General features: G+C 37.0%; 2 protein-coding genes and 1 long non-coding RNA gene across 3 annotated transcripts; 1 reads left to right on the top strand and 2 right to left on the bottom strand.

Moving 5' to 3' along the window:
* Nucleotides 1-158: 158 nt before the first annotated feature.
* On the top strand, nt 159-18,862 carry LOC139131763 (centrosomal protein of 44 kDa-like). Its single transcript, XM_070697993.1, has 10 exons — nt 159-475; nt 4,820-4,913; nt 5,584-5,731; nt 6,200-6,364; nt 7,080-7,116; nt 7,491-7,678; nt 8,878-9,156; nt 11,178-11,265; nt 12,143-12,629; nt 18,609-18,862. The coding sequence occupies exons 2-10, from the start codon at nt 4,828-4,830 to the stop codon at nt 18,670-18,672; spliced, it is 1,542 nt and encodes a 513-aa protein (XP_070554094.1). The 5' UTR covers nt 159-475; nt 4,820-4,827; the 3' UTR covers nt 18,673-18,862.
* On the bottom strand, nt 13,865-17,034 carry LOC139131764 (uncharacterized). The gene is made up of 2 exons (XR_011552185.1): nt 16,826-17,034; nt 13,865-15,913 (listed from the first exon to the last, which is right to left on the bottom strand). It is a non-coding gene; the product is annotated as an uncharacterized lncRNA (long non-coding RNA).
* Nucleotides 18,863-20,750: 1,888 nt separating the features above from the next.
* LOC139130526 (twist-related protein-like) lies at nt 20,751-22,507 on the bottom strand. The gene is made up of 2 exons (XM_070696291.1): nt 21,810-22,507; nt 20,751-21,204 (listed from the first exon to the last, which is right to left on the bottom strand). Exons 1-2 carry the CDS (start codon nt 22,257-22,259, stop codon nt 21,199-21,201), a joined length of 456 nt encoding a protein of 151 aa, XP_070552392.1. The 5' UTR covers nt 22,260-22,507; the 3' UTR covers nt 20,751-21,198.
* Nucleotides 22,508-23,588: the final 1,081 nt, after the last annotated feature.

Raw genomic sequence — 23,588 nt, 5'->3', positions numbered from 1 at the left:
TATTTGTAAAAACTTGAGCAAAACTGTTTATTTGTATTTTTAAATAAGTAGTGTTTCGAACACTAAAAATAACGAGTTGTGTTGCGCTCGCTACCCGCCAGATGTAAAATGCAATTTGATTGGCTTCGTTCTTAACAATCAGACTCAATGATTGTTGTAGTAGAGTCCTGTTTAGCGCTTGGGCTACACTACTTTTTGAAGCATAAGCACTTCAAAATGGCTTCCACATGCGATTCTATATCTTATGTAAGTAATTTAACAAAATGTTATGTAGAAACTCAACATTTATACGCATGTGGTCCCTCAAAACGAAACAGGGTTGAGAACTATTTTTACATGAAGTCAACGGGACTGACCAATCATAGCTAGGCGTTTTATGTCACTGAATGACGTCATGTCAGCGGCTTATTCAAAACCAGGTGCAGCTTGCTCCGAAGGTCGACCGTGTGCTGCTCTCTGAGCTGTACAGAAAAAGGTAAGTGACGAACAGCTCTACAAAATCAATTATCATCCATTCCTTTCCAAAACAGGAACTTTAAAATCACAAAATCATGTCATATGCGGAAAAAGACATCTCAACAATGGTTTAATGTTTATACCAATGACACAAAACATTATTTTGATACAGATCAGGTGCATGCCAGTTAATTTCGCCATAGTCCCTCTACATTTCCCCGCGGAAAAGAACTCAGAAGAGTAACCAAATTGCTGTGCAGCCCTGAGTCGAACTTTAGCAACATTTCATTAGCATTACTAGCGACATTTTACAATAGACCCCGGCTGGTCCATGGGCAAACATCACCATCCTTTTTGCATGCCATAACATGAAATACGGAACGTTTGTACAGCGAGACCGTTAGACTATGAAATCTTTTCATTAACTTTCGATTACCCTCATTTTCATATTTACACTGACACATTGACAGCTTAACCACTGATATCAGGTGCCAGCAGGAAATAAAAGCTCGAGATCTGTCTCTCAACAAAAAGCTCTACATATGCACGGGGTGTTTGTGAATCACTGTTGGTCTGCCTCCATCAGCCCATGGTGAAACAATTTTCTTCCCCAACTTTAAAGGGCCAGTAATGCTAACTTTCGATAATTTTTTTATTATTTTTATTTTATACATCAATCGCAAATAGTTATTCTACTCCCCAAAGAATGTTGAAACACCCACTATTTAGCTTGTCCACCAACTTGGCACTTATTATGTGTAAAATACATTGTTATTGTTTATATTTGAATTCTAGTCCAGGCCAGAAGTAACTTTTCAACAATAACAGCGCAGTTTACACATGTATGGGCTGAGTTGACTAGCTGTAGGGATTTTACATAAATTGATAGATAGCTACAATAATGATAAATTATATATCAAAAGAAAGTTCTCTTCAAGACCAATTGATTGCATTTGTTTGATGAAAATTGTTTCAGTACGTGCAGAGATATGTCCTGTTGAATTTGAAAAAATCAATTATGCCATGGTAGACACCTGTAGTTTTCATTACAACCAGGTGACCCCATATTGAACATTGTTTTAGGAAACTAGAATTGCAATTTCTAGTGCTTTTAGCAATAACTCAAGCATTTCTTATTGAAAATTGATGAAATTTTTTGTGGATATTGCTGACGAAATGTTCAATGGTTTTTTATTTTTATAAATGAAAAATATTATTAAGAATGCTGTTTACAAGGTAAACAAATAAACAATACCTTTAAACAATCAAATGACACCTGTGACATTGATCACTGTATGCATTATGTATTGTGAACATCAACAGAAATATGATAATCATATTGCATCATATATTACTTTGCATATATGAAAAAGTTATTTAGATTTATGTTTACAAGGTAAACAAATAAACAACAATACTGTAAACAATCAAATGATACCTGTGACATTTTAGAACTTGATGTAAATTTAACAAAATATATTTTTTTTAATTTTTTTTAATTTGAACTTCGGAATTTTTTTTAAATTTTTTTGTTTGATTACAACTTTTATTAAATGATTATGAAATAGTCTGATTAATGTAGATTTTAAGTTTAACAATTACAGAGAACTTTTCCAAAAAGTAAAAAAAAACTTCGTTCTCAACCCTTTTTCTATGCCGTAAAACAGCAACACGCATTTATAGAATGAACAACTGCATTAAACTGGATGCAAAATTACGCTGCCCCAGAAATACCATAGACCCTCGAAGTCAGCAGTCCGAAATACAAACCAGTATAAAAAACAACTTTTCCAAAGTCCGGAACACCATCAATGAGGAAAGAACAAATTAATAATCTACGGCCTTTTTCTTCAGAGAGAACCAAAATAGTCCCCTTCTCGGGAACTAAAGATCAAAACTAAAATTTCAGTAATAGTATCGGCAAAGTGCGGTGCACGTGAGCAGTTCAGTATAGTATCGGCAAAGTGCTGTGCACGTGCGTATGCCTACACTGCATGCTTGACAACTTCTCAGTGTCTATCGAAAAATATCACCCGGAAATCAAACTACTTCGAACAAGATAACGTTTGAAAGGGTAAAGTATAGAAATATATCTCTAGATCCTTGCGTTTAATAAGAAATCAGACAAATCTAGCTGCAAAATCGTGAACGTCGGAACTCAGCTTAGACCTCCTAACACAGAACATGCGGCGAAGCGCTGATTACTTGTATGTGATTCCTGGGAGTGCCCGGATGTAAAGTTGGGGTGAAACCATACTCGCTAAAAAGGGCCTTAAGCATCATTTTTCGCATCGTCAGACTTGTAATTATTGCAGAATTACAATTAATATTTATCATAAAATTAATTTTTGGGCCGAACGTTAAGGAAATCAAGATTTTCTTTCAAAAAAACACAAACAAAACACAAAGTTTGATCATTGATGGAGTTTTTCCAGGCCGATTTTAACGTTCGCCCCCTCAAAATGAAGCCCATGATCTCGTCTTTCGTACCACCCCTAAAAAATAGTGATGCGATCGGAATAAGTCATGCGGAGAGCCTATCAAAGAGGTATATATTCGATCTCTTTCGCGGGACATTTGAGATCACGGCACAACGCTCATAATGGACGCCAAAATCGCCGGTACGCGTGAGTTTGTAGTCGTGCTGCTTTGCCATTTATCGTAGTACAAAAGTGAAAATTTCCCAAAATGAAGTTAAAATAATAATCTTCAACACTACAGTTTCATTTTCTCTGATTATTTGGTCTTAATAAGAATTAACACGAAAGTTCGGACTAGACCTGCATCGAACGTGTACGTTCAACACGAATGTCATGTGACCTAAAATCCCTACTAGCTGAATACTGTGTATATCAACATGCTTAGGGGGAGTAGAACGAGGAATTATGGTTCACATTCAAAACAAAAAATGGTGCAAAAATTATCAAAAGTTAGCTTTAGCTTCATGTAATTAAGGGAAAAGATTTGCCCAATGTTGTAATACCTGTAATCAGTTCAACTAGAGGAAGTTCGTACTTCAAAAAGCATGTCAAATCTAGCCTTGAAGGGGTTTAGAGTTAGTTTTAGTTTTAGGCAACAGTATTAATAAAAACATAATGAATCCTATAGAACACACAGAGGGTGTTTTGAGGAGTCTCAAGATGCATTTCCACTTTACAGTTATGGTAATAGGTTATTATGTCATTTTCAAGTAATGATCATGCAAACATCATCTGTCTTCTCATCTGAAAGTGTTTACCATCTCCTTCATATTTTGTATTTTACCTTTTTTGTCACATTCCATCTTCTTTTAATTGATACTGTACGGTAGTAAAAGAATGTACTTTTTTAGTATTCCTATGCTTCTAATATGATAATTTTGTCTCTCTTCTCTTGCTCTTTGATTAAGTATAAGCCTTTTGGATATTTTGCATGAGTATTTTACCAAGGAAAGCTACTTAATATTCTACTCATTTAAACTTGCCTACTTGTGTAAGTAACAACTCAATTCATCAGTAACAAAATTTTTTAATACACACAATTGTTTTGACAAGTTTTTTATTTGCTTAACCCTTTTCCTGGCGTCCATATTTCACCACCAGGTGAAGATGGTTAAAATTAATGAAACACAACGTATTCCATATGATGTATTTTAACATAATACTGTACATTTGAAGACTGTTGAAAACATAATACTGTACCAAGGTTATCATTCACCCAGTTAAAGCGATGAAATTTGTTTCTTCGCTTCGATAAAGTTTGTATGTGTGATGTGTGATAGTGAGCATGCATGCGTGAGTGCTTCACGAACTCTACAACGTGTAGAGCTGTCTCAGTCAGAAAAATGTAACAGCTTAGCCGACTATTGAACCACTCTTTTTTGGGAGTGGAGATTTAGCCGAGCGGTTCTCTCTGTGGCCTCTCCGCTAGGCGACTGATGCCGTATGTTGTGGGTTCGAACCCAATTGAAAACTAGCCATATATACTGTAAAGTTGAATTGTTTTGGACAAAAGATGCTATAACATACCAAGCCAAGTAGGTGAAAATACGTCATGTTTTGGCTCAATACCGCTGTTTACTGACTTGGCTGATGGGGAAGTGATACAGTAATTACCGTCTGGCAGGAAAAAGGTTAATGTTACTAGCACATTGTTATGTAATCAATGAGTGAAATAAATTGTGGTTCACACAATAGCATGCATTAACATGCTGGCTGTGATAGGATCACTGATGACAGATGAAGTGCCAAGTATCAATCAGCAAATTAACATAAAAACTCACACAAAACACAGTACGCGAAACTGTTAACATGGCATCTGTACCTCTTATATTCTTTCATAAACAATATTGTTTCACCTACGTGTATTTCTATACTGCTCTCAGATCTCAGGATGGCCACAGGAGACATCAAAAATAATCTGCGTAAATTACGCACTCAGCTACGACACATGAAATATCCTGGTGAAGTTGACAGAGGGTATGTTCTTTACAATGTCACTATTTTTATGAATTACATCTTAGTGTATTTAATTTTAACGTTTATTTGTAAATGGTGGTGCTTTTTAGCATGGCATGTGATGGCAGTGCAGAGTAAAGTGAAAACTTTTGACTAATATTTGACAAGGGTAGTTTCAAAAACTGAAAACAGGAGAATGTCAATGGAAATTTGAAAGTCTCAAAAGTGAATATTAAACTTTATGGTAAAGAGTTTTACAGATTAGCAGTTAGACAATTCTTCAGTCATTGTTTCTTGTGTGTTGATTTGTATTGTAAATTATGTTGGAAAGTGCTCAATTTTGATGAAGCTATGCATGAACAAGAACTTGATATATCTACTCTCTAAGTCGTACAATTTTCAGAACAAACTTTCTTGAAATCATCAAAAGTCATTTCCATGGATTCATGACTTGGTGGTAGTTACACTTTCCTATTACAGTAGTTTCTTCCGCTTTTGCTGTCAATATGAAGATGGCAGGTCTGATGTTAAATCAGTAAAGGTGCTGACAACATAAAATAATGCCATGAAAATCTGACACCAGGTTGAAGAATCAAATTGAAACAACATCACTGAGTCAGTATGGTTTGTTGTTGTCTTTTTGCCTATTGTGTTGGGAATAATCTTCTTGCCTTCCTCCTTTCTGTAACAGGATTATAGATGGTACAGTTGCTTCAATATTGCCTATTTGGGACTTTGCATTCCTTGAATACTCTCGCCCAGTAGCTGAATTCATTGCCACATCAAACCTTTCTCTCTGTGGCAAAACAGACTTCAGATTTGTTGAAACTGTTTTCAAGGTGAGTTATATATTTGTAAATTCGTAATCTTGCTATAGTAGAGAAGAGCCATGCAGTATTTTGATGGTCCTCTGATCTGTCTTAGTTTTACCTATTCTCCCCCAATTCCTCGTAAACTGCTTCACAGTCACCATTGATGACAATGGGTCCTGACCAAACCATGGTGGTGAAAGGGTTAAGTCAAGTAAAGTGGCTTGTCAGTTGAAAATTCATCCCTATGAAATGATTGCATTGGTATTATAATTTACTACAAAGTCTCTAGAGTCTCTCATCTATGCAAAAATTTGGTTGTCCAAGATGACAGACTTTGCTCATCCATCATGTATTTCATTACAAAAGGAAACTGTAGCGTTTTTTTGGTGGATTGTTAGTTTCTCATTGAAGATGATGTACGTAGATTTATCTTTGAATGGTGTCACTGCATTTATCAACCATCTGTCTGCTTCATCATTTCCTTTCCTGTTGCAGATTCTGAGAGATATTTTCAATTACAAACCGCCACTAACTAAAGATCAAATTATGTCTTCTGGATTTGTGGAGAGAAAGATCATTATGACATGTGATCTATTAGACTTGGTAAAGCAAAGACACATAGCCATGAACAGAGATCCCAAGACTTCAGTGAAATCAAAGGTACATCATTGTCAGCCAATTGATGTGTGTACATGTATGCATGAAACATTTGCAATGATCTGATATATGAAACATTCAGTAAAACCTTCCTGTAAATGCAGAGGTAATTTTGAAACCCTTTTTGGTATTGACTTTTGATATCTTGAATCACCAACATCATCAAAACAAGGATATGTTTTTGAAGTCTATCATATCTGCCAGAAACATGTCAAAATTACTTGATGAGATGATTAATAACGCCAAATAAAACAACGCTGATATCAGATAATTATAATTATATCAGCTTTGTTTAAACCCATTACAATATTTATAACTAAATACATGTACAATACACTAATGATTATTATCCATTTAAATACTGTGTAGGTGCAAAACTAAATAGGTCTGAACAGTTCCAGTAAGAGCCTTAATTTCTTTTGTAGACCACTTTATTCCCATGAATCACTCCAATTGTCATACTCACAGACACAAACTCTGAAAGAAAATGTTCAAAAATACCAGAAGTGAAGAATAGGCTATAATGTAATATACAGTTGGACTGAAAGCCAAGTTTTTAGAGACTTAAACACTTCAACATTTTGTGGCTAAGAGAATATCAGGTATCGTCATTAGACATTGAAGTTGTAGAAAATGTCCAAAACGCTGGTAGTTTTAATTGTGTAGAGCAAATTTTGTGATCGTTATCCATTTTGACTTTTTCATTTTTCAATTTCAGACATCCAAGTCAAGATTAACAAAGCAATCATCAACAGGTAACAATAGCTTTGTTGAAGCTGGTCACTCCAAGCACATTGTTTTTATGCTTTAACACAGATATATCCAGCAATTTTATTTGACTCAATCAATATGCAGCTGACTATACCAAACTAATGCTGCAAACGTTGACACTTGACACAAAAATCTTGCACAGACAGGCATATCATCGAAAGTTTAATTGCAGTTTTACATTAATGAAACCCAAATTAGTTGTGACATGACTTTGCTCAAAAATAATGAGACATTTACAGCTGCGTGTGGTACCAACATCACCACGTTGCTCATTTGGAGGCTACCCCCATGTCATCGGAAAGTCTCAAAGAAGGACGCATAAAGATCTCTTATTGTGTTGTTTCTTTCTTTACTCCAGTGATGTCATCTCGTCTAGGAAGCACTCCACAGGTCCGCAGAGTTGCTGATCAGTCACAATTGAGTTATCGACCAGCATCCATCGCAGTAGTTCAAGCCACTGTTTTCAACTCCCAGGGAGAACCTAGACCCGATGATGGCTACAGAAGCTCCAATGCTTCTCCTGTCCCTGATGAAAGAGAAACTAATGTGGGTATGACTGTTCTGGTGTTCTTTGTAAGGCTAAAAAATAAATTGTGCTCTTCCAATAACATGGCTTTCAAAGATAGGGTAGGTAGGTTGGCAGGAATTTTTTTTTCCAAAATATTTTTATTTTTAAATATGCATTTTTCAGGGGTTCAGGGAGGTCAAACACTAGCCACAGCATTTCCAGAAAAATGTATCATACATATAAAAGAAAAAAAAGACAAAAGACATCCTCGTTCAAGCACAAATCAAATGCCAAGTAACAAACGCGTGATTTTACAAGTTTTTTCTTTCTTTTTTTTTACTTTCGTGTTTATGTAGCTCTAAAAAGTTTTGGGTCGGCAGGTAAAAAATAGGGTAGGTCGGGTTATCAGAACAGCACAATTTTTTTTGTCCGGCCTAATATGAATGGTACACTCTCTTTTCAATATATCGCATGAACTTATATAGAGTTTGTTGATCCCCAGCAATGATTTTTAGATTTGTTACAAAGTGAAAAAATTTCGACTTGGGTTTTTGTTTAATTATGATAAAATTTTCCAAAATTAGAGCGAGATGATTGTGAACACTTACTTTTGCAACTTTTGCTGAAATGTTTTGTCCAGTGTATTGTGCTTGCAATGAAAACCTGGATCCCTCTCAAGAGATAACATGAAGTTTTAAGACCATCCCTGTAATTTCTTTGTTTTCCTTGTCAATTTATCCAAAGTCCCCAAAAGTATACCAAACAGAAACGAAGGAGGAATTTGTCACACCATGTCATTTTCTGATCAGTTTGTCTTACAGCTCAGAGTGGTAATTTGCATCAATCTGCTGTTAATTTTACCATTGCCTATCTCAACAATATCTAAAATATTACCGAATCTATGCTACAATATGAAGATGAAATATTGGATATGAACATAGAAATCTGTTGTGTGAAGTCCAGACTCTTGTTGATTCCTGAAGTGTGTCTGCTGTACAGCCAGGTTTTGAAGAGTTTTGAAGAGTTTATTGAATTTAAGTAGAGTTGCATAATTACAATAGCTGTATACACGTCAGGTTATTTGAAAAAATAAATAAAATTTGCAAAAAAATAAAATGTTTAAACTTGACCTCCAAGAACAATAATGCATGCATCCTTTACAATCGACTCATTTTTGCAACATGTTCAAAATGTTCAAACTTTGCTCACCCATATGGCGCTTTTCATTAATTCACAGACATCTGACACTGAGAGAAAACTGACAGAGCTTGAAGAGGGAATAAATGTGAGAATGACAGAGTTTGAAGAGAGAATGAGCCTGAAACTTGCCGAGATTGAGGACAGACTGAACGAAAGACTGACAAGACTGGAGTCTACATTGGCTGAACGAGAGTCATCACGGGACAGAGACAGAGAACACAGAGAGAATGCCACTGCAAATGTTGATCACAACTTAGAGTCTATACTTGGACGTCTTACTCTTGCTGAATCACGCATCCATTTGCTACAGTCACAGGTTTGAACTGTTCTTTCTTCTTGGTTTACCTTGTACACAATATGCAGAGTTCGCGGTTACGCAAAAAACGTGCGTATTTACGCATTGAAATTGACTTTCTACGCATTTTTTCATTGTTATGCGTTTTCTATACGCAAAGGAAAACAGTGAAAATATTCCAAAAGCACACCCCGCGACTGAGCTTAGGCGACAACCAGACGAGATGAGTGCCCGTTTGACATTAAATTTGTTGCAACATTTCCGTCAATCACTCATTTTGTGTGGAAAGTTTCGGATTCTCTGGGCGTGGTCTGAAAAATCGGCATCATAGTTCAAAGGCACGTTATCATGTCAGCTGTGCCTATGAATTACGTTGCAAATTTTCAGGCGGGCAATAGTTTCTGAAACTTATAACACAAAGTGAGTGATTGACGGAAATGTTGCAACAAATTGAATGCCAACTGTGCACTCTCATCGCGTCTCACTGTCCCCAAATTTGATCAAAGCACACATGCAGCATGGCGTCGAAGCAAACAACTCTATTTTCTTTCCACTTTGCTCCATGAGTCCATGAAAAAAATGATTCAGAGGGTCAATCAAAAGGCACTACCGGGCAACCCAACATGGAGAACACGTAGAAGCGCAGTGAAATTGAACCCATGTCGGAATTCACGACATATTGTCCTGTTATCGCCAATCCGAATATGTAGTGTAGGTTTATTGAACGGCACATTGTATTTTGCAGTCAGTTTTTTCATCAATCGATACTTTTTACGCAATTTTAGCAGACTAATGCGTATGCCGTACACGAGGAGAAAAAAGTTACCGCGAACACTGATGTGACAAGGAAGTAACATGGACTTTCAGAGATTTGACCTTTTGTCCTCTATTTCTCAGTGCAAAGGTCCCAACTTTAATCCAGCAAACAGTACATTTTAGCCAAAATTTTACTATGAAAGGTTAATACACTGTCTGCCATCTCTCTGTCTCCTATGTGGGAATTTCTGTTACAAAAAGTATAAATTAGATCACTTAGTAACTATTGACAAGACTCGTATCAAAATGTTGCTGTAATTATGTTTTCTACTTTATTATCTATACTTCATAAGGCTACATATCCACTTCATTTTAGTCAGTCAGTCAGATGGTTTGAAAATATAGGTGTCAAGAGTTTTAATGAATCTGATTTTAACTGACTCATTCTGTAACGGGATAGAGTCACCATATTTGTGTTTGTTTCGTAAAAAGATTTTTCAGGCAATTCTGTAGCTGAAATGTGAATTGTCAACGGTCAAATATGTACTCAAGACTTTCTTGCTTGCATAGTTCAGTGATAGTTTCTGTTTGATTGTGGATATTGTAACTGAGGTATTAGGCATTTGAGATGTGAAGAAAGGTGAAAACACTTCTTCTAACATATGACAACCTACATGCATACATTGAATGTTTTTTGTTAGGGTCAGTACCTAGGAAAATTTAAATGAAATGCTATTGATAGAGTTTAACAACATTATGTGATGTGTGAAGAACGCTGACAGACTTATGTGTCATGGTATACATTAATGATTTTCCATCAGTAACAGTGATCAGGTCAGGAATATGAGCTGTTCTAAGACTGATTATAGAGAGATAATTGGAAAATGTGTACTTTTCAGTGTATATAACAACTGTACTTTTGCAGGGCCAATGGTGGATTTTGTTTTTATTTGCATTTCTTGCCTGGTAGTCATACATGGCAAACCATGTTTCAACTGTTATACTTGTCAGCAAAACAAAGGCATTAGAGCTGCATATCAGCATCAATTTGATACATATGATTAACCTCACATTCCATGAGCCATTTAGCTATGTTTACAGTACCTGTGCTGAGGCTTTTGTCGACATAGTTCATTGAGTTGGTGATTTGGTATCATAAATTTATGAAGTAGGTGAACTGATCACAAGATGCAATCTTACTTCCCTTCATGTGCTGGACATACAAGTGAACACACTGACATATGACTGTATGACATCTTAGTTTACACATCATTGGCTCTACACAGGCTCCCAGTGGTAGTGGAATCTTACCTGCAGCAAAACCTGAACTACCCTCCTCAACAAAGCCTGTACTTACACAAGGAGAACCTGTTGGTAAGATACATTTGTCAATGCAACATTTTGTTCCTGATCATGGAAAAGTAAAGGGGGGGAGTGCGTTAATATTCGTAAATTTATTAATGCCTCCCCGATGAGTGCATTTGTTACCTAAGGGGAAATAGACCATGAATATTCAAATCAAAATGAACAAATAGTCTCTAATTTGATCTTGAGCTAAAGTTCACATGAAACTTTACAGTCAGAAAGACAATTTTAGTAGTGGAATATCTGTTCTATCATACTTCTTTCCTGTCAACACTTGTGTACAATAACAATAATATACATAAACAGTATGCAGGATGAATGGTTGCTTAATCAAAAGAAAGTTACAAGAAACACAAAACACAATTCACATGCTCACAACATATTATTACTGTTCCATTGATATTCATCACTTCACTGCTCAACAACTGTGTATTTCAATGGCACGATTTCTTACACAGGCCTGATACAACAGAAATTTTGTTCATTACACCTTGGTGAGATCACAGTTTTGATGGTTGGTATATGTGCAGTCACTGGAATAAATACCACTACTTAGATGAACAAAATTAAGTAGATGACATTTGCTTGGCATAGTTATTGCATTTGCCCTATGATGATTAGATGTCACTACCGGTATGTTCATGAAAACATTGAGTTGATCTTTAGTATTAGTTTTATATCTAGTCAATTTTTTGTTTTCCTTTCAAAGAAGGTTACTTTCAAGATGAGAAACATTGACAAGATGGCTAACTTTCAGAATATTGATATTTAGATGTGATTGTTTGGTCAAGTTCATGGTCCTTGAAGTTGGCTTCATAGATACCGATGATGGCTACACATCGTCAGACACATTTCCTAATCACTTTCTCCCAAAATTGTCCAACAGATATTATAACAATTGCAGCAACTTCCACTTCATTGCTGCCCCCTGCATACACTGATGTCAGATCAACAAACCACACTGTCGACTCAACAGTGTCTGAGGAAGCTGGTACATGCATCACAGCAGCAAAAACAGCGCCCTCAACCGCCCAGACAGATGATACAATCCCAACTTCTGCAGCTTCAAATGACATAGAGCCTGAAGCAGTGACTGCAGCCACTGTCTCGGCACCATCACCTACTGGATGTAATGCAGACTCTACAACTGCAGCCAGTATCCCTGGTGCTATGTCTGAACCAACAGATGAAGTTACAACAACAGTGATAGTAGACCAGACAGAACAATCCACTGCACAACCTGGCAATGTTAAAATTTCAGCCACTGATGGTGATGACGTCACAAGCAGCACTACTGAACAGCCAGTCGGTGATAGCAACTTCTCATCCAGCGTCACTGAGACTAGTGAGAAGGTCGACAGACTCTTGGCAATGTAAGAGTACAGTATACACATATTGACTGGCCATGAGGGCAACAGCTAGCATACGTCTTTAACCCCTCGGGACTGTCGAGTCACCCTCAAAAACAGACTGTTTCCCGAGGCTGAAGGAAAAAGTCTGTTTTTGGGGTGACTCATAGGCCCAAGGGGTTAACCCTTTAGCAGCCAATGGTTAAGCATGGGAAATATGTATGCCCAAAACACCTACCTACTGATAAAATTTTGACATGATACCTGTGGGGTTATGAGGTATCATCAAGTTGGTCTTGTCGCAAGCAGTCAAAATATATATTTGAAAGACCAAAAAATATGCTAATTACATGCAGATTATATGCAAATTATCCAATATGGCCGCCATAAAAACCCAATTTTTGAGAAAAATACCATTATATCACTATTATCTGAATCAATTCTTCATCAAATTTGCTTGGTGATGAAATATGTGCACTTCAATGGATTACCAGAAAAAAATTCCATTAGAAAATAGTGAAAAATGAAAAAGTTACAGTTGATTTAACAAGTCGCGTGATAACCTGTATGCATACAACTGCTAGGCAAGGCAGGTCAACTGAAGAACAATTTTGATTGGTCATAATTTATTTCATGTTCCATGTTGTCCTTTTTGAATTTTTATCATATAGCTCTGAACAAATACCAATATTCTTACCAATAATTATTCTCATTTTGATCATTTATATGCAAATTATATGTAAATCTTCCTTATATATGCAAGATATGAGGACCAAGATAATATATCCCAGGGACGGGGGAGACCGTACAGGGTTTCGGTTTTCGTGAAAGCAAACTTTCAAAATGGGCACTTGTGGAGTTGTCAAACTCAAACAGGTAAATAAAGACTGCATACTTGTTATGTGCTGATATTTTTCCATATCTACTATGACCTAGGTGATCCTACATCCCCGGTATTATTTGTTGGTTTGCATCATTCAATATTCAGAAATTCTCATTTCAGTAGTGGAGAAAAATGAATCGTTTTGCTTCTAGCATGAGAGACTACACATGTAGAAATGTCCAGCTTGGCTGGTGTAGTTTCAAATTGGCTGGTGTAATTTCAAATCAGTAGACTCAAACCACCAACAATATCAGGATGTAAGGTCACAATGGGATCATATGTGTTACCTACAATGACTGAAGACTTCAAAAATCCCCGGCCCAAGCATGTCAGCTAACAATCTTCCAAACATATCAATACACACAGTCACTATATGTATGAGTGAAACCAAAGCTTTTTATTTCACCATACAAGTATAATGTGTGTACATCACACTTGAATGAATTCTGAACAAATTCTGAACACAGGAAATAAAGCTTTACAACACTTCCTTGTAATCCTTCCTTCCTTGTTCCCTTAGGATATGATAGTCTCTAACTAAAAATTGCAAGCGACAAACATAGCCGTGACAACACATTGGAATTTATTTTTCCGCATAGATAACATTTTAGTTGATAATGAACACATACATTTTCTTACTCTATCTTGTTCCAGTTTTAGCATGAAATATTTCAGAAGAGTAAATGGCAGTGCTTACAATGACCTGAACTCTGGTCACATACTGTGGCAATGCTAGTTTTGTCAATGCTTTCATGTACAAATATGGTACATGATTGTATCTTTGCAACCAGATAAAAGCAGTACTGATCCAACCTTATATTGATAATACAAATGTAAATTCTTATTCACAATTGAAAGTGAACACTGAAACAGAATGATGTAAATGATAACAAATGCAAATGAGAACATAAGGGTAAATAAAAGCACATACATCAGTCCCTTGCTAAAGATTCAAAAAACTGTAACTTTTACATCCACATTTCTATCTCAAGTTCAGACACTTGTCAGAAAGAATGGACAAAGCCATATTGCAGACATTGCTCATGTTGCTCAGTTTGCTACACTACAAATGAATTACCCTAGACTAGTATATACATATAACCTTGAACTGATGAACTTTTATAAAAAGTGACCACATGACTGGCAGTAAATTGGAATTTCAAAAAAAACAAAATTTCAAAAGTCTACTTGAGTCTCGTCACATTCTGCAAATCAACCATGACCTTACACCAGATAAATTGTACAATGAAGTTTGAACTTATATGAAAATATATTTCATTCCATGACTTCTCATTTGTAAGTCAACTTGAGTCACGTCACATCCTGACGGTGGAACTATGACCTTACACCAGATGAATCGTACAATGAAGTTTGAAGTTATATGAAAATATATTTCATTCCATGACCTCTCATTTGTAAGTCAACTTGAGTCATGTCACATCATGACAGATGAACATTGACCTTACACCAAATGAATTATACAATGAAGTTCGAAATTACATCAAAATACATTTCATAAATTTTGCCTTTATGATTTGTTAGTCAGCCTGGCTCAATCATGTCAATCTAACGAACTATGACCTTATACAGATGAGCAGCAGCAAAAGGTAGGGCATTACAGCAGGTGAGTTTTACAATGAAGTTTGAAACTATCAAAATATATTTGTTTCGTAAGTCAGTTTGACTTGTATCATACAATGAAGTTTGAAACTATATCAAAATGTATTTGTTACGTAAGTCAGTTTGACTTGTATCATACAATGAAGTTTGAAACTATATCAAAATATATTTGTTTCGTAAGTCAGTTTGACTTATATCATACAATGAAGTTTGAAACTATATCAAAATATATTTGTTTCGTAAGTCAGTTTGACTTGTATCATACAATGAAGTCTGAAACTATATCAAAATATATTTTGTGATTTGTAAGTCAACTTGACTCATATCATGCAATGAAGTTTGAAACTATATCAAAATATATATAGGTATCACTTCAACCACCTACAGCACATCTGAATATGGACGCAAGTACAGGGATGGGCAAAATCACACTTTCAAATTTATATTGTACTTTCTGAATCACCCCCTGATCTGATTGTCTCTTATTATTGATTGAAAGGCACAGTAGCTGTAACTTTTGATTTAGTCCTAGAAGGCCGATAAACTTGTACCATTCATCTGGTGTAAGGTCAGTCCAGCTTCCATCAGGTTCCCCATAACTTTGCCGGGTTTGCACATGGTGATGAGCATCTATATTTGTGTACTCACAAATCTGGCCCATCAATTCCAATGTAAAGAATAACTTTAAAAAATCTACAGCATGTGTCAGATGATGGATTCCCTGTCTGGTAAGATGCCGTAGATTGATCCCCACAGACTTGGGTCTAAATCACCATGGCTGGAATATCCATATCTTAGATACACTCTGGAAATTGAAAAGATTAGGAAAGAAATGATCAGAAAAGAAATAATAAAATGGATGATATCGAACACTACAACATCAAACTGATAGACAATTTTGTGTTCTATTATTATGCGAATATCTGCCCCACAGTGAATTTCTGTAATCGCCTATTGAGATTCTCGGGTCTTTTATTTCAATTTGTAAACAGTGGTACAACTTCCGGGTTTGCCGTTTATTGATCGAGTGCAGATGTAACCAGCACCAGTCTGGAATTTGCCAGTAACTAGTAAAACTTACAAGGCGGACGACTGTTTCTCTGAAATTTGAACGAAACGACCCAAAAAGCAATAAGCTGCCAACCTCAATACATTTTGTCAGTGACCTTCAAACCTCAATGTGATATCGCGACGGATCGCCACGTGCTCATGTTGTTTACATCACGTACGTACATGTACCTCGCCTGTGGTACGGCGGGGAGAGTAAAAGCGGATTAAAAAAAACATACCAAGCTCACTAAATACTCCCAACAGTAAAATATCCTTCAAAACGGTAAATTATAATGAACAGGCCGATCACAATTCATGTACTCATCAAAAGCGGAATCGCTTGCTAATGCAGCAGTGAACACAAAATGGCGTCACACAAATTGACCTTTCTGTTACGCTGACCTGCGTACTGTCAGTTGAGTAACGGCTTTGAAAACTTCGCAAAATCCCACAGAAATTACAAAACGCCAATAAAAGTCGCCAAAAATAATGAGATCATAATATTTTGAAACAACGTGCGTTTTTAGAATTTGACATTTCATTTTTTTTTTCAATCGCAAATGCAGTTTTTTCCAAAATGTCCGTTATGTCAGTACGTGGATACGTCAATTTGAATTTTTTTCACGTTCAATTCTATACGCTGCGGCAATAAAGCACTGAAACTCACCTTATTTTATCATCCTGCTCAAAAACCATCGTCATATTCAGATTCCTCGGGTGAACTTTTGCTAGGGTAGTCGCTGCTGTCGTCAGTGTCGCTCATTTTTACAGTGATTTAGAAGAAATTCGATCTGTGCGAATTCTTTATATCACGCAGAAATCTGCGTTGGAAGTCTACACTCAAGATCGTATACATGATAACCCACGCTAACTTCGGAGAGCCTCGGCTCATGTTTATTCGGAAAAAAATGACATCATTCAAACGAATATTGCCTTATTAGGGTAAACCCTTGCCATATATGGCTGAATCAGCTCATTCATCGTCAGAACGGCTATAGGAACAGCGGGAAAGCCGACGTACACGCAATTTCGATCATATATGATCGATAATAGAGGGCGCTGCCGCTAAAGGGTTAAAACACGTATGCTGTTGCCCTCATGGCCAGTCAATATGTGTTTTATAACACACCTCATCCGTAGTCATGCATAAGAACGTACCATACTCAAAACTTGTCGCATGTAAGCTTATGATGTAATATGTTGGAGTGGTTTGGCAAGGAGAAGTTTTTCCTGACAGGGTCGCAATACTTCTGCAAAACGTTCAATGCACCTTTGATTATCGTTTTCGTTCGTTTCGAGTCCTTGTTTGAAACCAGAGCATTCAGTTCTTCTTCAGAAAGTAGGATAAACCGAGAAATTTCTCGACTATCGTTTCGCTCAGCCACAGACGACATCTTTGTTTACATTCCAGTTCGCGCATGTGCCAATGTTTTTTTGACGTCAGCGGGCATCATTTTTCGGAACCGATGCCTGGCAGGCAACAGTTCCAACAAATGATGCCTGATGATGTCGTTTACGTGGATCAGCACAAAAAGAACGCATCCCACGTAACTATCAATTGGCGAATTAGAACACAGACTGCAGATGAGGTGTGTTATAATTATCCATGTTGAACAATGCCCAGATGGTCAACCAACAACACAACTTTTACTGTGACTTCTATACATCTTCAGCGTTATCATTTGATGTTAAAGTGAGGGGCACTCTCTTTTGTTTAATTATTCTTCTTTTTCATGTAACTTCCTTTGGCTTATGATCATATGTAAAAAGATTTGTGCACTTCTTTAAGTTAATTATTTAAAACATTCTGTATAAACAGTGCAATGATAAAACTAACTGCAAATCTACACACATTCCAATGGTAAATGTTCAAAAAAATCATATATCACGTGATGGGATGAAATTTTTGTGACGGTTCTCGGGAAGGTATGATGTATGAAAATATGCTTCATTATTATATATCTACACCGAGAACAATAGATTTTTGTGTGTGCTGAAAAGGCTGTACAGAATGCTCATTCTGACTGTTTCAAGGCACCCCAAGTGCAGAGCATTCTATAAGGCTTTTCTGCATTCAGTTTTGGACGGTTTTAAAGGATACATTGGACAATTGCCAAAATGCGCCACTTGCTCTGTCTGTGTAGTTGCATTGCGGCTATAAGGGGTGACTTTTGTTTGCCATGCGAGTGTTTTCACAATCCAAAACTTGTAGGGCTAACTTGTTTTTACACATGTTACACCTTTCATATATCCCCCAAATTAGCCATTTTAAGATTTCACATTTACTGATCATATGCATGATATTGTTCTATCTTAGAGACATTGATGAAATCAGATCATGGAATCAATGATTACATCTAATTTCGAATGGATAGCCTGCGCAAGACCTACATGGATGACTGTTGTTAAAAGAAAGATTTTATAGTGACAAAATCTCTTTTTCTTTTCAGGGTGAAGGACACTGAGGCAATGCTTGGGATGAATAGTAGTTTGACCAATTCAGAAGATAATTAGCCCATGTACGATTAATCACCAATTTCAATTAAAAATTTGTTCCAGTGCTGATGTACATCATCATGTCGATGGATAAATAAATTATTTTTGATAAACTTGTAAATGTGTAAGAGAATTTGGTCAGGGACATATGTATATCGAGTTTCAGTGATATTAAAATAAAATCTGATCTTTATTATATATATATATATTTCTCCAAAATGCTCTGAATGAATTGACAGTCATAGTCTTATTTATTCATTTCTATTGTTCATATTTCATTCCAATTCAACAGATTACTGCGTAAGAGAAATAAAAGTTGTTTGGAAATAAAGTGCATTTATTTCTTTCGTTGTGACAGCAATGAATTGTGTGGTCAAGTTGAAATGGGATCCACGGGCACTCGACAACCAAATAAATGTGTCTAGCGCCATCTCCTCTTAAGGTAGACATTACTGTTGTTTACCATTTCAACTGCTCTTCCGACATTTGAAATACAGTGCAGTGAAATCTGAGGCAAGGAGTGTACTTGCAGACTACTAGTAATACAATAAGTCACCACAGAAATATTATCACATTTCTTAGCTTTTTTACAGTAATACAGTAATTAAGAGTTAGGAAAGAGGAAAATTCTTTCAATGGGCATTGCATGTATTTAAAACACTGTAATTTGCAAGTTTTCTAACAATCAATCACTGCAAATTACAGTTGCTATCGCGGTTTTGCTTTATTATAAAAATTCTTTCAATGGGCCTTGCATGTATTTAAAACATACTGTGTAATTTGGAAGTTTTCTAACAATCAATCACTGCAAATTACAGTTGCTATCGCGGTTTTGCTTTATTATAAAAGTTGCCCTAACTGGCTTTTCCAGACCATTGAGGGGCACTGTGAGTCTGAAATGAGGAGATAAATACCTCATTGTGGAAGCATGATTTTCGGGGCCCATTTTAGAAGTGAAGGGGTGGGGTGCCGAGAGTGAACAAGTATGACCATAGGGGCCTCGATCTCTGATGGTGATGGTGATGATGATAATTAGATATTTAAAAAATGAAAAAAAAAATATATTTGGACTCAGTAAATTTGTTGTTGTCGTTGTTCTTGTTGTTGTTGTTGATAGTATTGCAAAAAAGAACAAAGTATGCACTGCAAAATTCAATACAGCCTAACTATACACTTGAGCTGTTTTAATTTTGCAGCATGTGTATAGTTAGCCTGTATTGAATTTTGCAGCACGTGTACAATTAGGCCGTATTGAATTTTGCAGCGCATACTTTTGTTCTTTTCTGCAAATACTATCAACAATAACGACACCAACAAATTTACTGAGTCCAAATATATTTTTATTTTTTCTTCATTTTTTAGATCTTTAATTATCATCATCATTGGAGATCGAGACCCCTATGGTATGAGGTACAACTACAAGTCCTGTCGAACATGTTGAATCGAACAGTCTACATCAAGAACCTGGTGCATTCCAAATTGCATAATATTTTCTCCTTGCTGGTTAGTTTCCGTCAGAATGCTTCTTGCACTAAGGACATTTATTGTTCATTTCACTTGGCTCTGAAGTTCTCTCTTTACCCACTTCCTTTGGCATGATGAAGTGCAGCGCCCTCAAGCGACATATTTTACTTTCTGTTACTTTAGGCCAGCTAAATATTTCACACCGACCATGTTCATGATATTACTGTGAAAGGTGTTGTACAAGCGTGCAGCGACAGGACGGAGGGAGGTGTCACGTTCGGGGATGAGGCAACGCTTGTTTAAAATAGATGCGTGGAAAATCGTTCATACATGTTCACCAATTATGCAAACCGGAGCTTTCCACAGTGCGAATTAGTCGCATTTTGCAAGTTGAACGAAGCAGTTGACCAACTAAAATAAGTAATATCTGAAGATGCAGGTGCAACCACTGTAACAGGTAAAGTCAAGTGAGTGAGGGTCAGACACCAATAGTACCACTGACTCCAAATTTCCATCAAGTTCCCGTGTTCGGTGTCAACCTCTACACTATCTACTCTTCACAATTGTATAGGGGTCTCTTAAGGTTTTCGGCAAACAACCATTCAGTAATTACAGACACATGACTGAGAAAGTGGATATATATCAGTTTATTTAATCTATGCATGAATCAGTTTGTAAATCGTAGAAATTTCAAATTCATTTTGAAAAGAAAAAAAAAACAGAGCCAATGCAAACCAAGTTACACTTCTACCCAACTTAAATAAAATAAGGGGTCCTGATAACTGTAACACGATAGTATATAAAACAAAGACTTTGATCGCCTATGTCGGACGGGAATATAAACAGTATAAATCTGGGTTTGCGATGCTTCTTAAATATACGTTTGTCTCCAGAGGTCGCTGGAATCGACTGACAGTGAAATTCCAGCGATTTAAGTTAAACACTCAGATAGACATGATTGTTCCTCATAACAATCGTCATGTCGACACATTGCTGTCGGTGCACGCGCATTTCGCCATATGAGAAGTTATGTCATCTGGAAGCAGTCCTGATTCATGCACGGTTCCCTGCCCGTATACGTCATTCCTGTAACAGATTCAAAAAATTAAAGATAACTTCACCTACAATGCAATAATCATATTTTATAAAGTTCATTTTTCATGTCTTTGACACCGAACGAAAGGCTACGTTCACTTTATTGCGAACTTGACGCTGAGTTCGTGCAGTGTATCTATCTATGGGTTTTGTTCAGCTTCATCGGAACAATCTTTATTGCGAAACTTGCAGGCTGAGCTTCGGCGTTCGAGTTATAGCTACAAATGGACTGTTCTTGACAACTTGAAAAATTGACAGGCAAAGTTGAGAAGGAAGTCCGACATGTGAATAAACATGAAATATTACATAACTTCATCACCAAAGCACTGCCAGAAGAAATTTGTAATTTTCCAGCTTATTTTGCTTACCACAAACACAATAGTGCATTTCTGATGCAAAGGATTGGATCTACAATAGCGTACCCTTTTCCCAGGTCGAGTCTCCATGGTTGTGCAATGTTTTATAAATCCATGCAAAAGAACCGGCTACTTACACACCTTTGCGGAAAAGTCATTGTTATTAGACGGATTATTTTGGGGAAAAAAAGACACTATGTGAGGGAAAAAGCAAGTGAAAATAATGATCTTAAAACTTACCACACTCCACGTCTTCAGCGCAGAGTAAACTGTGTCGGTCGAGTTTGCCTTTGTCTCCATGGACACTTCATTCGGATCGTCCACTCCGAGCAACTCCATCAGGTATGAGATATATTTACTCGCTACTGTCAATGTTTGGACTTCATCGGCTTCTCCGTGCGTCAAGTTGGGAATGCATTTCTTTAAGTCTTGGAATGCAGTGTTCATGACAGCATCGCAGGACCTGGCTTTCCTATTCGCTAGGAGCCAGTGTTTCCTTTTCACGCTAAACGAAGTCATGGATAACATCTTTGAAGACGCACACACTCGATTATGAGGTGTTCTCTTCAACTTGACATAGCAAGGACTGCGATGCTCGTTTGAAAGGATATCAACGCTTGCTGTCTTCGCATGTAGTTTCAGGGGCATCTTTAACTTGTTGGAGGACTTCGTTGTGAGGGAATGACTCATTCTTTCGATTGATGCTTGGTCCGATTTGAAGAATACCTTTTTCGAATAACGTACAAAACGGCAAGACGTTCTACTGGATTCTTGTGCGAGCTGGATAAATGTCTTCAGAAGATGAAATCTCGAAAGGACAGCGAGAAGAAGCGTTTGCAGAACCAAATAATGAATGACTTGTTTGCACGGAAGTTCTGGTGGTCGTGTTTGAGACCAACTCGGCTGCCAATGTGCTAGAATCAGAGTACAATGTGAGCGACAACTATCCCTGACAACTATCCCGTATTTATATACATACCGAGCGAGAATTTCGGGACGACAAAAAAACACTGGCGCCGATGTAGCTGTACAAGCCAGTTAGGGTTATCAAAGGATATCTGACTATATCTTTTATGTCTTCACCACGACCCCGTAACTCAATCGGTACTTTCGGACAAACTATTCTATCAGGGAGAGGCTGTGCACATTGTAAAACAAGTCAAATTTCGGGCCCTTTGTGAATTCAAGAAATGTTGTCGTATGTTTAAGTCATTAGAAAGTTTAAATAATTCTACCTGTAAATGAAAATTCTGGCCGAACGAAAATTGCATTACGTCACAGCTTTACTCTTTCTGGGGCAGCATTTCTCACCTGTCGAGCAGAATGGCTTTACAAAGATTTTACAGTGCCGAAAGTGGATGTTAATGCAGTGAATTGTCAAATAAAACGATAAAGAACCTGACACTGCGCAGACATTTTCGAGATCGACAAACATTATTCGAGAACACGTACTTAAATTTTCAACTCTTTTTGAACAACTGCAAAAAAAGCCGACCCTGTCCATCGACCGTCCTTCATGTAAGTTTTTCCACGGCTTATTATAAATTACATGTAGTACTGATTTCTCTGCAATCATATTTCGAGACAAATTTCATATTCGTAACTACTACTTTTCCCATTGATGATGCAGGCACACACCATTGTCTTGTTATAGAGCACTCCTCTCTTACTACAAATAATTGCTTGTCCCTAGACTAACTGGTCTATCCCATAATTCTAATTTGACTGACTGACTTGTCCCGTTGCTACTATCGCACAAGAATTTGAAGTGGCGGCAAACGTACAGTCACAGATGATGTCGCCGAGCTTTGGAAGTCAGCCACGGCGACGAGGCGACAGCTGGTTGGCGACAAAGAGTGCTGAACAGCAAAGGACAACCACATTGACCGCATGGATTCGCGTGAAAGTCTGTCGGAAGGGGCTTTACCGAGGCAAGTATAGAATTTCTTCAGCAGTCCCTGATGCATTCCTTCAGTCGGTTATTTGCATTGGACAAAAATGTCAGATTCAAAGGGAGTA

The sequence above is a fragment of the Ptychodera flava genome, chromosome 4 (genome assembly GCF_041260155.1).
Source record: "Ptychodera flava strain L36383 chromosome 4, AS_Pfla_20210202, whole genome shotgun sequence".
NCBI lineage: Eukaryota > Metazoa > Hemichordata > Enteropneusta > Ptychoderidae > Ptychodera > Ptychodera flava.
This window is presented reverse-complemented; position numbering and strand designations above follow the sequence as displayed.

Bases quoted from the DNA above. Each gene is read 5' to 3' on its own strand.
- LOC139131763 (XM_070697993.1), top strand. From the start codon at position 4,828: ATGGCCACAGGAGACATCAAAAATAATCTGCGTAAATTACGCACTCAG. The intron at 6,365-7,079 runs GTACATCATTGT...TTTCAATTTCAG, and splicing joins AGACTTCAGTGAAATCAAAG to ACATCCAAGTCAAGATTAAC. The intron at 11,266-12,142 runs GTAAGATACATT...ATTGTCCAACAG, and splicing joins TACACAAGGAGAACCTGTTG to ATATTATAACAATTGCAGCA.
- LOC139130526 (XM_070696291.1), bottom strand. From the start codon at position 22,259: ATGAGTCATTCCCTCACAACGAAGTCCTCCAACAAGTTAAAGATGCCC.